Here is a 15,991-nt window from a genome sequence, read left to right as displayed (position 1 = left end):
AAATCAATTCATCCATTCTTATGTCTGTACTAAATTTTAAAGCAAAATATTAAACGTCACCGTGACTTTTCAGTCAGGATGCACTGAAAAATAGATGTACTCTGATCGGAGGAAAAAATAAATAAGAGATCCAGTCTGTTGTCTGACATTCAATGAAATGAATTCCATGTGTTTATTTGAAAATCCTCACTTAAGGCATTTATGAGACACTGCATGAAGACAAAAACGGACACTTGGGAGATGTGAGTACTAATCAACGCTCCATTGTGTCATGGCAAGTTGGCAACCTGAAAAATATCTCCCTTGCATATAATAGTAATTCAAAAAGAGCGTAAACTTATATCACGGCTCCTATTACTTTTCCCATGGGAGCTAAATGACACATCACACATTCAAAGTGATAAAAAAACCCAAACCAAAAAAAAACAAGGCTATATATATTAAAGTATGCACTTCTAGCAGTGTATTACAGCCACATTAGAAAAATAAAACAACTATTACATACTCACATGCTTACTAATAGTGTCATCTTTTCAAGTAAAAATTACGAGAACGGGCTAATTTCACAGTCAAAAGTAAAAGTAAACAGTAATCGAAAGGAACGTGATTAAAGACCCGAAAATGATTACAAATCAGAAGATGAATTATTTGTAGCAAGAACTAATTTGTGAGGAAGGAAATGATTTGAACAACATGCTCTTTTACAATCTGTTACTCCCGAATCGCATGAAAAATGTCAAGTTTCCCCCCTAATTTAGTCTTTAAACCTTTTTAAATGCAACGGCATGTGTATGACTGTGCTTTTTCTTTAACCATACAAACGTGAAGACTGAAGAGGGCCATTCAAAATGCTTGTGCATGCAACTTTAGTAGTGAAATAATCAGAAATCTATATTTTTATTTCTCATTTTAGTCTTCCAAATCACAAATATAATCCTGAGGGGTTTGGCAAAGATGACGACAGGATATTATTTAATAAGATTAACACAACCTAACTTATCAATATAGTGTATCAGGGGTGAAGCAATTCCAGTATCATTCAATAGCACTTTGCTAGTAGTACATACATTAGTAAATTAATCTGAAGGCATGCCATTACCAGAGCTTTCACCTCAATGCAAACGAAGCACAATATCGGCCCTTAAAAGGACTCGTCTTCAGTTAAAGCTGTACTGTGTAGCATCGTTGAAATAACTTCATGGAGCAAACCAAAGGGACGTCGAATAAATGTGTTAATAAATCAGAAACATTCAAGCTATTTCATTAGATTAGAAGGTACAAAGCAAAAAAAAAAAAGTTTGACCCAAACTTGTGAGAACAACTTTGATTCAAAAGAAAAAAATCACCTTTTTTTTTTAGGAATAGTATATAAACTACACAGTACAGCTCCGCAGGCAAAAATGTGCACATGTATTGAGGAATATTTGGTAATGTCATCTGTCCTTGAATGGAATATATGTTGTAATACGATGGGGGGGGACTTTAGAATTAGCCTAGTGTTGTGTAACTACAGAATAACGACAGTCAAAGGGCCTCCGCAGCAGAGAACATCCCTTTGTCTCGACACAAACGCAGAATAGAAGACAAACTTTGAAAAGACTCATCCACTTTACATAATCCAAAATATTCAGAACAATTGTTTCATAATTGTGCGAGATTCTACGAATGAACAATTAGCAGCCTCTGAAGACATCTGACAAAACACTAAAAAGACCAACACACACTGAAACAATATAAAGGCTCTGTGAAAAAACAAAAAGTTGCTGGTAGCTTAGTTTTGCTGAGTTATCTTTTTATACAATCTCAAGTTTGTAGCACGAGTGTATTGTCTGGCCTCCCTCCCTCGACATATACTGCATATCAACGCCCGCTTCTTTTCTGTGAGTCGGAGCGCCGACTCCCATCCCTTTCCTCCCTTCCGCTCCTTCATCGTTGCCAGTCATGGGAACTTTGACCCAGCCGTCCGTGGCCAGGCCGTGTTTCTTCTGATGTCTCTTGTAATTGTCCCAGTGGCCGGTGGTGTAGCCGCACTCCACGCATTTGTACGGCTTCTCCCCCGTGTGCCGGAGCATGTGCCGCTTCAGGTTCATGCTCTGGTTGCAGCTGTAGCTGCACACGGCACACTGGAAGGGCTTCGCGCCCGAGTGCACGCGCTGATGGCGCTTCAGGTTGGCCAGGTTCCCGCAGGCGTAATCGCACAAATGGCACTTGTATGGTTTCTCACCTGTGTGCACTCGGTGGTGGCGCTTGAGGTTGTCGAAGTGCGCCGAGGCGTACTCGCACTGTGGGCACTTGTACGGTTTCTCGCCGCTGTGCGTCTTCATGTGGCGCGCCAAGTGGTTCGGGTAGTGTGTGAGGAAAGGGCAGGCGGCGCAGGTGTACACCTTGTCGCTGCGCTCCCCGGGGCTGTTGGGAGACGACGAGGAGTCTTTAGTCAGCATTTCGAGGGTGCACTTGGCGCAAATCTGGGCCGAGGAGCCGTCCTCGTCCTCCAAGACGACGCCGCACAACCGGCAAGTGAAAGGGAAAAGTGAAGGTGGGAGGGGGGCGGCGCCCTCTGCTACGCCCCCTCTGGCCGCCCTGCTGCCACCGCTGCCTGTGGTGTCCAGCATGGGTGGAGGCTGGTGGCCAGGAGCCGGGTTAGAGGCTGGTATAGGTGGTGGTGGTGGCGGCGGCGGTGATGACTCCCCCTTTAAGCTATCAAAGGCTGATAGGTAGTCATTGTTCTGGGCTCCCAAACTCAGGCTTGGAGTTGGCCTCGCAACCTCTGAAACTTCACAAAAAAATGACTTATTATACACTAAATAATCAAAGATGTTTCAAGATTGTAAGTCATGAGTTATGGAGATGAATAATGAATAAGGGAAATGATACATACCCTTGGCTGAAGTACCAGACACTTCTTCATCAGGTCTCTGGCCAGTCACATGCCTCTTCAGGCTGTTTTGGCCAATGGCAGGCCTTGGCGGCACGTCTGGCCCCGGCCCCGCATTGGGCACATGCATGCGCTGATGCCTCTTGAGGTTGCCAAGTGAACTGCAGGCAAAAGTGCAGATGTCGCATTTGTAGGGTTTTTCCCCAGTGTGGATGCGCAGGTGTCTCTGCAGGTTCACCAGCTGGGCCGAGGCGTACGTGCACAACGGGCAGTTAAAGGGCTTCTCCCCGTTGTGGGTCTTCATGTGACGCTTCACGTGGTTGGCGTAACGCGAGGAGAAGCCGCAGAGATGGCATGAGTGCAGTTTGGCCAATTTGTCCTCAACTGTCAGTGCTTTATCATCCATCTCGTCGTCGTCGTCGAGCTGCAAATGGGAACCCGAGCGGATCCCACTGATGCTTGCAAAAGGTGAACAAAAGTCTGCACTTTTGGCTTCCCTGGAGGCTTTGCAGCACCTAAGGCAGTATGGACCGACCAGGTCTATGCCGGGCCCCAAAGGTTCATCACGGAGCTGTCCGCAGCCCCTGCAGGACAGGTATGGAGGAAAACTGGTCTCGGACTGGGCGGCGCTGCCCTCGTCTTCCCGACCGTTGTCGGTTGTGCTGTGCGAGTTGTCTGTTTCACTTTCCATGCTGAGGTGGCTGTAAGTAGGGCTCTCCTCATCAGCCAGAGGATACACAGAGAAACCGATCTCAGCAGCTACTTCTGAACAGGGACGACAAACAGAGGAACACATTTCTAAACACTGCACACATTTCCAGCACCAACGTTTTCCTTATCCACTGTGAAAGTCGTTACAGAGCGTGACAAACTCTAAAAAAGCAGTATAGCAGAAGAAACACAGAGAAAACAACAAGCACAACCGCTCACAGAAAACACTTCATTGAAACACTAAGACTATTTGTATCATTCAGTAAATCAAACAGTTGGAAATCAAAAATGACCAATTTTGAATAAAGTAATCAGACATCAGTTTGTGTTCGTTTGTAATAACCGATCAATAACTATATAAAAAATGACTAAAGCACTAAACTCACTTAAATAAAATGATTCCATCACTTCAACAGGCACAGGCTGGAGACAAGTTTTCAGTGGGAAACGACAACCCCAATGAAGTGTCATATTTCAATAAAGCTGGAATATTAAATATCATATAAAAACACAAATAATTTGTATAGTATTTGTATAAAATAAGGATGACACTATATTTTACAGACACTCATTTGCATACAAATGAACGGAAGTCAGACGGACACCCGAAGGCACACATCCAATTCGTACGTACGGACATATATTCAAAGGTATATTCTAAGAAATCTCACTGACGGATAAAAGAAAACGACCAGCGACACCAAGCTGTTAGAGATGATGATGCTCCTCCATTTCCCTCACATTGACTAAGAGGACCTCAGCGTAGACAGAAACACTCTTCGCAGCAAAACGGTGAGAAAAGTGAATTTCATACTCACAACAATACCTGCAAAGTCAACCGCGTTTGATGTTAAGCAACCGGAGGTTTTCAGGCAATGGAAAGAAAAAAAAAAGGAAAGAGACTTTTCCGAGAGGGAAGGAAGAAAAGCTTGGAGACTTTAAGACGCAGCACCGTCTGTGTGTGCTTGTGAAAGCGACCGAGCCAGAAGAAAACCACCTTCCTCCACAGACGCCGAGGCAGGATGTGAGGAAGGCGAGCGTCGACGCTGCCCTTTTATCCTGCCCCATGGAAACCCCTCGTGGATGATTACCGAGCCTAATGATAATGATGATTACTATAATGGTGAGGCCGCTGCTGCTGCTGCTGATGATGATGATAATGATGATGATGATGATGATGATGAGGGTAGATGATGATGATGATGATGATGAGGGTAGATGTAGATGATGATGATGAGGGGGAAATGATCATGGCAGTGGGGTAGTGGGAGCGGAGACAGCAGCGGATGATGATGATGATGATGATGATGATGATGATGATGATGATGATGAATAAATGCCCTCCTTATAATGGTGTCCTTGATGGTAATGGTCCTATTTTTATGACCCTTATATAATAATGGAATGGTGTCTCAGCTCCTTTCTCTCCTTTTCCATTTTTCAGATCATTCTCTCTGACAAAGAGTCATGCTGGGAAATATGAGCTGGTATTTCCATTCCTCTAGCTGTCGCACAGAGAGGGGTCTGCGCTCCTTCCCCCGCCAGACAAACGGTAACAACCTACGAGTCCTCTTTGTGCTGCAAATACTTCTACAAATAAAGCCACCGCTTGCTTTAGAGGTGGAATGATTTAAAAATCCGGACATTACATTCATGGCAACGACAGGAAGTGAAAACGAGGCACAAAACCAAGTGATGCCGTCGTCCTTTCGCCAGGAAAGTGTAGCTCAAACTCAGAGAGAACACAAACGATTGGGAAGGTGAACATGCAACAACTGAAAACAGTTCAGACACTTAGAGAGAAACGTGCCCTACTTAGAGTGAAAGACACAAGATGGAGTAGAAAGACAGACAAGCTCACAGGCATCAACAGGAAATGCCACCTTTTTAAAAGGTATAATCCTTTAAATTGTAATCATATCAAACCCTTGACTCTCTCTGCAACAACCATTTAATGCATTAACATTCTGTGATTACATAGAAGTCTGTTATTCCTGCACCTGATTCACATTGTCTACTTGCCTACACAAGGGATTAGCAGGGAAAGATGCAGCAGATAATCCAGAACTGCTGTTTGTAATGTTATCCAGCTGATATTAGCCTCAGTGTATCAGAGCTGTATTAAGTTACTGCTAATGCAAACTTAACATGTCCTACTGCTGCTTCACATTAAAAGCATACACCTGCAGTCAAGCTAGTCTGGACGCTCCGTTGTGGAATTTCAAAATAAAGCCATCTAAAATGTCATGAGCTATCTCATGGTCGTCTGTGGAAACAGGACGTTTCCCTTAAATATCTGAATTTAAAGGCAACTTGGCTTGTGACATTTGAGGGCTTTTTATTTTGAAATTCCACATCAACATGTCCTGATATTGTCTGAGTGACACTTTGAAGTTGGAAACAGGCCATTTCCTTTTAAAATCAATCTGACTTTTGAGGGGACATAGTTCATATGACGGAACATATGGAAAGACTAATTTATTTAATGATTTTATGAAATTTAGTTGATGAGAATGTTGCTTTTACTTTGAAATCAGTTCTTACCATTATGCGTAGTATTTGTCAGTTTGAATGTGTTGGAGGCTAGCTTGACTGCAGTGTGAAATGTATAGTGGCTTTTATTTTGAAGCAATCACAGGAAACTCAAGTACTTTGTCAAAATGTTGCATGTACACCTTTTTAAGCATGCGTTTGTTCGTTTGTGCTGTGAATAGATAAACCATTTGCTCTTGTGTTTTATTTCGGACAAAGCAGGGGCTGAAGAACTTGCTGTTACCAGGGTAACCACAGGTAATGCCAAGTACAACTTTAAATGCTTAAGTGTGAATGGTTTACAAACCTGAGAACTTTTCCAGGCCTAGAATCTTGTTGTCATGATCAGGATCACCAAACTCAAGGTCTTGTCCTAGAAGGAAGTCTGTGTCTAAGTTGAGGTTTCCTGGAGCTTCAATGGCTACACCATCTTCAGAATCCACTATAGTCAAAGAAAGGAACAAATCAACATCATTTCATCACTGCTATAATTTCACTGAAGGGTCAGTAAAAAATAAAGTCACATTAATATTTCAGTGTTATCAGCAAACTCCCAAAAGGACTCATAAAACTGAAGGTAACAATTCAGAGAAACTCCACACCCCAGAGTCAACTAGAATCGCTGGCGGCCTGATCAGGGCGCCACATTAATGCTTGCCCGGGCAAATAAATTAAGTGGAATGTCTCATGCAGTTGACGGATCGGGTAAGTGAACGATAAATGTGATCTTTATTACGGGCAGATATTCAGTAAAAAAAAGAGTGGCATTAATGCTTTCTAGTCGCTGGTCTTTGACAGTGCTACATTGTGAACAACAGATCTGTTTAAATCTGCAAGAGCTAATTAATGTTAGCAGTTGGCTGGATGGCAGCACAGTCCTGCTTGGCTAAATAATGGAGCTAATGGCATAGCAACATTTGTAACGACCAACTTCATCGTCGGCGTCCCGTGGGCCTATTGCATTGTAATTAATTATTATGCATGCTGCTCAGATGAATCACAGTGACCAGCATACTGTCTCTCCCTTACTGCTAATTACAGAGCAGTTACACTATGATGCATTCAAGCTCTATTCAGTAAAAATGAGTATTGGCTGGAGGTAAATTATGTCATCACGATGTGTTCAAATGTAATCGTGTAAACTTTAGTTTTTGGTGATAAACTTGAATGAATACAGTTGTGAAGGAGATGTTTGCACAGCAATGTGAAATTAATATTGTGGAATTAATTATGACCTGTTTAACTTCCTAACACAAGCGCTCAGCAGCTTATTACACATAGCGTAAGCTGCTAATGCACCCCAAACATGTTTAATAAAAGCAAATATGTGATAAAATAATTTATTTCCTTATTTGAACTTGAGTGTTTTCATGTAAATACACACTACATATGGTAATAACAATGTTGGGGGGGAAAACCCCTGTTTTTAGTAAGTCTACATATTCTATTTTTTTGGCAAGTTTAGCCATCAGGCATGTAAAAATTTTCAGCTATTTGCCTTTTAATCTATATTCTTTTAATTATTACAGATGAGGTGCTCATTATGAACATTAAGCTTGGCTACATGAGGCTGATGGAGTTGAGAATGCTGCTCATCTTAAAGTGATTACTTTTTCAGTATACATTTTGCTTTATGCATTAATAAAATGATGGCATTATAATTTTCCGTATATGCCAAAACCAAAAATTGCATCAACTCATCTAATTTTGTTTCAATTGTCAAGTCATATCATATATTATGGGTAATTGTTTGGTCCACCCCATTTATATTATACATGGAAGAATTTAGATTAGTCACGCATACATATATGGGATGCATTTAAAAAGCAATTAACCATGTAATCAGTAACTAATCGTATTTCTGAGGTGAAAATCCTCATTTCCCCTACAGTGTTTTTGTTTAACATACTAAGTCAAAGTAAAAAGTTTGAGGAAGAAAATCTAATTTACTTCCCTACAGTGTACAAACTGCATTTTATGAAGAAAAAAAAATGAAGTGCCAGTTGACAGATGGAGCTCCTCTACTGCAGTTACAGCTAATGATGCCTGAAATCCTAACTTGGTCTCTCAAGCTTGATGGAATCCAAACAGCCATCACACAGCTGTCACTGTTCAGAAAACTACCAGCAGGCTGAGTCAAGGGCATCATGCTCATCAGCCCTCCTTGGCAAATCCTTGAGAAACGGCACCATGCTGCCATCTAGTGGTCGTTTTAGAGTTGAGATGATGACAATATATCAAGCGGGATGTCTCTTCTTCACAAAACCACATCAAATCAAATTATATAGTAGAAAGAAAACCATTTGATGCATTATTACTGCGTGGTAAGTAATACAAATGTGGTGTTTTAATTAAGTATATACTTATCAATAATGAGCCGTGATTAAGTGGGCATTTTCAAGGTTGTGAGTCTATTGACCATCGTTGAAACACAGTATAGTAGGTTGATGCCACATTTTGTAAGCATGCTTCATGGTATCGGCAGCATACATACTGTGTATGTAATGACTTAAACTCTGTATGAAGGAGGTAATTACTTAATTAAATAACGAAATAAGGTACTGCACCAAAAACAAGGCACTGAGTAGAAGTTCATCTCTACACATCTTTAGATCTGTTCAGTTCCAGCTATACATTTTAGAAGTGAACTTGCAGTGTGCACATTCCACAATCATCCTAATGTATGCAGAATGTGAAACATGTCAAGTACTCAAACAGCAACAGCTGTTCTCCAGATGTGAGCAAAGACAGAGCACACGTTGTAAACGACCTGGCCAAATATTTACAAGGATTTCATTTGAGAGCCAACTGTGATTTCCCCAGTTTACTGTATGATGTAAAAATGAAGAGGTCAGACAATTTCTGAAGCTCGGCTAAGTATTAACTTTTCAATCATAAAAAAGACCTTTAAAAAACCTACACTTAACTGGCTGTGGATTCTGTTGTTTTTTTCTTGGCATCTTCCAGACAGCCGCTCTCTTTTTTGCACCGTCTTCTTGCAGACTTCCACTACCATCAGCTCATTCTCATCCGCTTGAAAGAGGCTCCGAGGTATTTCTATAGATGCAGAAGCAAAATCAATCAGTCTTTTTTTTTTGTTGTAAATGAACAGTTTGTTTGGTTCTATTACAATTTCATAAAGGCTGAGGTGACATCTTCAAATTGCGTGTTTTGTCTGACCAACAGTCCAAAACAAGGCACAGGCATTTTTTTTTTTTGCATAAAATTACTCGAATCATAAATTATTAAAAGGTGTAACACATTTATTTAATGTTCATCAACTAACCAATGTACCAGCTAATTGTTCCAGCTCTAAAATGTACTTACAAATGGAATATCGTGTATATGTATTTCAGTTACCAAAATAAATAGCTCACTTATTGTAACTGAGCTGGAACAAATCACTCAAGTCTGTCTTGAAGAGTACCACACAGACACAATACATAAGTCCAATAAACAGCTACTTTAATCATTTTACTGTAACACATAGATTTTCTAGCTCATTCGCGTCTATTAAGTCTTTTACTTAAAAAAACCCGGCTTACTATAAATGCTACGAACACACGTCGGTCACAGGATTCTTACTGCAGTGTATCTGCCATTTTCCAGCAGATCTATTATGCCCTAATGAAGCCAGTTGGAGGGCATTACATAGTGTAGTTAGTTAACTACCATCACAGGACTAGGATGTCATATGGGTGTGTTATCTGGGTTTGGTGTATCTACGCTGTAAACAAACCTAAAATCCACCATTTTGCAGCTAGCTATCGAGCTACTTTAGCAAAAAAATGGCTAACGCATTAGCTCTGTTGGTGCAACCCGACAGAGAGCAATCAAGCGAGTCTGCTAGCAATTTAAACTGAGACATGTCTTCATTTAGCACACAGCTAGCCGAAGCTGTCCCTGCGCTGCAAGAAATGTTCGCCATAATTTGGGGGTGAAAAAAACTGACTGTACGCAAGCTAATGAGTGGCTAAAGAAGACGCGTCTTCATCAGCACGTAGCGATGACTGACAAGTGCCATCTTCTGTCAATTTAAGACGAGGCTTGCCATGTTTTAACCTAGAGCTAAATTAGCCGAGCGGCTAATGTCAACTTCACTAGTTAGCCATCAAGCTAACTTACCTAAAACACGTAAATGTTCCTGTCGATTGAGATGGTCTCTGTCGTCGGAATACACGCCATCAGATGCGAAGTGTTTTGCCTCAAACGTACAACGTCTGGAGAGCCGCCATTTCTTCATGAGCTGCGGTGACAAAGAAAGGCAATTAATGGTATTTTTCATAACTTAATTGATTTTCAGATTCGCCTGTGATCCAGCAGCAGCAGCAACAACAATGAGACTTCCGGTCAGGATCCTTCAGAATAAAAAGACGCATAAAAACGACATTTCCACCAGTGGTAAGGTAAAAGTTAAATTAAGCAAATAAAATGCACATATTATAGACTGCATACTCATCTAACGTTACGTCTGTAACTATTCACTAGTCTTTGTCAACTAGTCTTTACATGTGTAAGAAGAAAACGATGCAAATGCAGCCTTACGCGGTGTAATGAGGTGTTTACTGATTCTTTTTTTAGACATGTTTTAGTTTATTTTCCCTATTTGTAATTGTATGGTCTTGCAGCCACTAAAATAAATGAGAGCACATCTTGTATTGGCTTTCTATTTTCACCCACAGAAGAGCTCTACTAATTAACATGGAACATCGTGATACAACCGTGTACCAATTCTATCATGCCTTTGCATTTAATTTCATTGGAATGACTACTGTTGACAAAATCACAGTATTTTAAAAACTATTTCTCAAGTGGTTTGAAGTCGTGCCTTTTATTCTGAAGGCCAGGGGTGCATACCGGACGTGTTATTGATGCCAGCGGGACAGTCCATTGTATCCAGCTCGCTTCCGTTGGTTGGGTGTTTCCGTTTCCGAAAATCATTTCTAGCTTTGCTGTACCCAACAGGGTTGTTGGAATTGTAGTTCACTATCCCTGCAGGCACACTTCCAAAAACCAGCAGACAGCAGTCTGCTCTGAGATTACGACGACGTCACAGTATCAACATCGCAAAATACAAACAAACAAACAAACAAAGATCCACTTCCACTCATGCTATTTAAAGCCCAAACTATTAGCTCAGACCTCATCCAAGATGAAGATGCAATGAAGTGCAACGTAAAATTATGCACAAATAAATGCCTCACGATTAAAAAATATGGGGAAAGATGCAAAAATTGCATAGTTTTGTCTTGATATGTATTTCTGACATTTTAAAACAACAACAACAACAAAAAAATCAAAAGTTCTAAAAGGCTACATAACACAAAGCATGATCAGCTGCATACCGTTCAGTGACAATGACCCACTCTGGGATGACCCATCTATAGGCTTATACGTTTAACTGGGCTTGGGTTGAATTAACAATATATAGGTTGTCCTCTTCAAAAGTTTGAAATGGCTTATATATAGACTGCACACCTTTTTGTAAATACTTGTCTTAGCCATCATAAACAATGCAATGTTTTTGTTTTTTAACAACTGGAGCCCCTCTGAAGGTGCTTCAGGACATCCCTAAGAATTTCCCTGGAATTTATCTTATTAGACAACGACTTCACTTTTTGTGAGATGCACCTTTTTAATATTCAAGGTGAACAAAATCCCCATCATATTAATTTGACCGGGACAGAATATTAAAAAAAATATATGGCATGTGTGTGTTTTGGTTCTGAAAACATGAGAGAACCACTTTTCTTTTTCTGCGGGACTGGGCATTTATGAATAGGAGACCCTGGGACTCTGCGTCATCCCATTGGTTCATGTCACTGCAGTGTGCCTCCCCTCAGGCCGCCGCACAGCACAGCCATCAGTCTGCTGTTGTAACGGGGGGGGCGGCTCTCCTCTCCTCGCCTCGCCTCCCTCCTGCACCGGACCGGACCCGGCCGTCGTCTCCAGCCTCCCTGCAGCTTTTGACGGTCACATAGGTTTCGTGTGCGGCAGTAGAGAGGAGGAGACGTGGGGGATTTCTGGTGCCGCTGTTTGGTCCACGAGGGGGAGGAGCCAGTTGTTGATTCTACGCTGCGAAGACAAGGCGCCGCACTGGAGAGGTAAGATACCGTTTACGTAATAGCAAATATTGTGTGTTTTATCTGCAGACTTTGAAACGCGCACATAGACGGCTTCATATTCGCCTTTCACGCGTGTTTATGACGACCATCCGGAGGTGGAGGTGAATGCGAATACGTAGCCTATTAAACATGCCACTCCCTGCAAGAGCATACTGATGCCCTGGCCAGACCCCTCTCTGAATGATTAAAATGGAAGTATGAAGATGAATAAATGATTATTTTTAAATAAATGTGCAGGTTATGCAAAGCTTTCTTTTGATCAGTGCGTTTTTAAAATGCGTTTAGTTTACAATTACATCCGCTATATATGGCCTGCCCTTATAGTATATTGTGTTATTTGGTTAAAAAGCACTCATTTTGATTAAATCTGAGTTAAAACATGTGAATCAGTGAGTTTGCAATACACTACAAACACACACACATTGTTATGCAATCCCACACCAATATAAGCTACTGTAATATAATGACATGGAAAAAAAGAAATCCTTTATATGGTGGTTATTCAACAGCATAAAGTAGCCTGCAGGCTGCCAGAGGTAACTAAGCGCCACAGGGTGCAGAAACAGAATATTCTGTTCAGGGATGCCACAGAGTGTGTGCGTGCGCGTGTGTGTTTGTGTGTGTGTGGGCAGACTGAGGTCACTCTCATGCCTCCGAAACCCGCAATGCTGATGTGGGCTTGTGTCCAATGAGATGTTTAATAGGATGTATCATCAGGTTTCCCTCCGCTTATAGGCAGAACTCAACATCCCATATTCTCTCTGATCAATGATCGCAACAGCTTGTTAACAAGTGTCCTCGAAAAACACGACTCAAAACTGAGGAGACAACCCGGCTGTGATAATATGGTTCATTCAAATGACAAAATGCAGAAGAAGATGAAAGGGGAGGGGGAAAAAAGGTGTCCCGTTTCTTGCCTGTTTGGCATTTCTAAGGAGGGGAAATGCTTCAGGGCAGATGCCGGTTGTGTAATAATCCCATCTGTCATTGTCATTTTATCTGTCATCAATGGGCAGACTGCCACAATAGACTGTAACCTCCTGACAGTCATCTGTGGAATCAGAAAAGGCTGTATTAACTTCATAATGACTTTCCAGACTGTCCTCCTCGAGAAAACGACCACATAGGTCGTGTGTCAAGCACCGAATTACGACCATATGTTACGTTTCAAAATAGCGCGCCCTCTAGCGGTCAAGTAAATATCGACACTCCGGTGTCTCAGACGATCGCCCCCCCCACACGTCGACCTAAACCTACCCCGATTCCACGACATCTTCCCCCCACCCCCTCCCCAACCCCCCCCTACCCCCCCCCCCACCCCCATCCCCCCCCCCGCGCGCCCCCGCGCGCCCCCCGCGCTACCCCCCCCCCCCGCGCGTGCATCATCGGCAGAGACCGCCTCCACACGTCGACCTAACCCTAACCTTAACCACTACTATCGTTGCGGAAGAATCTCCGCAATACGCTCCCAGAGGTCGTATTCGAGTGCATGGACCAACGACAACTGTGGTCGTATGAGTTGGAGGACTTGTTGCGACTTTCACATCCACAGAATGAGTTACGGTACATTTTGTCCAAATTTATTGCAGCAAATGCTCCATTTGAGAATTTAAAATCGTGACTTCCCGTTTTCAATGTAAAGAAGTCAGATTAATATGATATAATATTAAATTCTCTTGACACGAAGCCAACTGTCTGCACAGGTAAAACATCACAGTAATATGGGCATAACTCATTTAAATCCTTTTAACTTCTTTACATTTTTCTAATTTTGGCATTATCTCACCTGTAGATGAGGTGAATGATGGTACGACTTTGGGAGAAAAATCAGTACAAGCTGCTGCATTATGAACAGTGTTTTCTATATTGTAGACAAATATGTTAAAAGGTGATAGTATTGCACTTCCATAAAGTTGGGGGACTCCCAGGAGACTAATTAAAAACAAGAGTGGTCAAAATCAGAGCAGCAGAGGCCGAGATTCACTGTAGTACGGGCCAAGCTGCAAAAACACAGGATCCTACATTTCCCATCATGCACCTCGCCTGTGTGGCAAATGCCCATGTGTTTTGAACTCCATGTCTCCAGTGTTTATCACACAACCAGAATACTTGGGTCGATTCTGAGGGCCGGTTTTGAGACCAAACTATTTTTCTGTTAAAAAAGTCTCAAAGCCGAGATAACCTTGGTGACATCATCAGGGTCAAACCATTATTTATGCGTATGATTTGTGGAATGACCCTTTTAAAAGTGTTACTTGTCTGTGGAAACGTGAATCAGTATGCTGAATCATGTCAGGAGGTAAGAAAACAAGAGTCCAGCCAAAGCCGTTACACATTATGTAACGATGTCCGCGGGTGCTTTTGGAAAAGGGGGATCAGTTTTCTATCGCCTGTTGGAAATGAATAAAAAATGAGGCTCCGCTGCTGAGAATTAAGACGCGAGACGTGCGGGTTGAGCCTTTAGTTTTTGTGCGCTGGTGTAGCTAATAGTAAGGAATAGTTGTCGGTCTGTCGTAAAGTGCTTCGGCGGGTCACAAGGTCAAACAGCCATCTTGTTTCAGTCCTGTTGAGCTAGACAGGAGACCACCTCTCTCCTCACTGCCCACAGGATATGGAGGTTGTTTTCTTATTACATTAACCACAGACCTGTTAGAACAGTAATGTACTGTATAATTATAACGACACATGTACATTTGTCTGTTATACCCCTGAACAGTAAAACTGCACAGAGAGTTATTTTCAGAACTAGAGTGGGTTATTTTCTTTTAGCCCAACACCCACAGGACTAATAATAATAGTAATGATTTTACCCCTCTCCAATGGTGCGGCTCTTGAACTCTCGAGGGTCCTAGATGTCTCCCAAACCTTTCAAAGCAGGTTACCGTATGACTCACTTTGAAGTTTCACACATAACTAGAATGAATTATCACAGGTATTAAATCTAATATTTAGGTTAGAATTTCCACATGAATGGAGGGCGAATAAAAAACCAAACTCGGCCCGGAATTAGTGATTTAAGCTCATCTGGCACAGAAAGGGAAAAAAAGTTCTAGGACAGATTTTGAATTTGCCGTAATCTCCCGGGACGCCTGAAGTATTTGACGTCTTGTAAAGGCCGTGTTACTAGAAAGAGAGATGAGAGGGAAGCAGGATGTGAAACGTCAGCAGAGCACCGGTGTCCTGTTAAGAGGGGAGGTCACATTAGTAAGTGTGTCTTTGGCTAAAGAAGCATTTTACAGTGTAATGTACACACACACACACACACTCTCAAAAAAAAATCATTAAGCTGTTAACTGAAGATGTACTCTCTCTTTCCGAGCAGCATCTGTGTCCATCCCTCATGCTGTTAGTGTTCCCTTGAGTCTTCGGAGGCACGACTCTAAAGGCAGCAGGACTCTTCCTTTATCCCCCTTTTCTTTCCCCCCGTTTCATCATGAAAGAAGGGTCATAAAGCTTGTGTAACATAATCATTTCAAAGAAATATTATCATGCGCAAGATATAAGAAGATGTTTCTGTGAATGGTTCTCAATCTGTGTGAAAGTCTTAAAAATCCAAGTAAACGTGTGGCTCCCAATGGGAATATACCCAATATCTTATTGTGCATCAGTTTATATGCATTTTCCAGATATTTGGTTGCTATAGCAACCAACTATAAAACTTCACAAACATGTCTTTGGTGGTGGTGGTGGTGGTGGTGGTGGTGTGTGTGTGTGTGTGTGTGTGTGTGTGTGTGTGTGTGTGTGTGTG

General features: G+C 41.9%; 1 protein-coding gene across 3 annotated transcripts; it reads right to left on the bottom strand.

Annotated features, from left to right (window-relative positions):
- Positions 1-149: 149 nt before the first annotated feature.
- On the bottom strand, positions 150-10,463 carry znf513a (zinc finger protein 513a). Of its 3 annotated transcripts, none has more exons than XM_084030155.1 (5): positions 10,244-10,463; positions 9,035-9,175; positions 6,426-6,560; positions 2,879-3,640; positions 150-2,773 (listed from the first exon to the last, which is right to left on the bottom strand). In XM_084030155.1, the coding sequence occupies exons 1-5, from the start codon at positions 10,401-10,403 to the stop codon at positions 1,794-1,796; spliced, it is 2,178 nt and encodes a 725-aa protein (XP_083886281.1). In that variant the 5' UTR covers positions 10,404-10,463; the 3' UTR covers positions 150-1,793. The 3 variants fall into 3 exon arrangements, with proteins under 3 accessions (XP_083886281.1, XP_083886282.1, XP_083886283.1); XM_084030157.1 differs by having other exon boundaries at positions 151-2,773; positions 9,039-9,175; positions 10,244-10,399; XM_084030156.1 differs by lacking the exon at positions 9,035-9,175.
- Positions 10,464-15,991: the final 5,528 nt, after the last annotated feature.

This window comes from Eutrigla gurnardus (assembly GCF_963514095.1).
Source record: "Eutrigla gurnardus genome assembly, chromosome: 16".
Lineage (NCBI taxonomy): Eukaryota > Metazoa > Chordata > Actinopteri > Perciformes > Triglidae > Eutrigla > Eutrigla gurnardus.
The sequence above is the reverse complement of the archived record's forward strand: the minus strand, read 5'-3'. Positions and strand labels throughout refer to the sequence as shown.

Excerpts from the sequence above, each read along its gene's own strand:
- znf513a (XM_084030155.1), bottom strand. The coding sequence starts at position 10,403 with ATGAAAAATACCATTAATTGCCTTTCTTTGTCACCGCAGCTCATGAAG. Across the intron at positions 3,641-6,425 it reads AGGCCTGGAAAAGTTCTCAG|AAGTAGCTGCTGAGATCGGT; the intron begins GTTTGTAAACCA and ends GTCCCTGTTCAG. Across the intron at positions 2,774-2,878 it reads GTCTGGTACTTCAGCCAAGG|TTTCAGAGGTTGCGAGGCCA; the intron begins GTATGTATCATT and ends TTTTTTGTGAAG.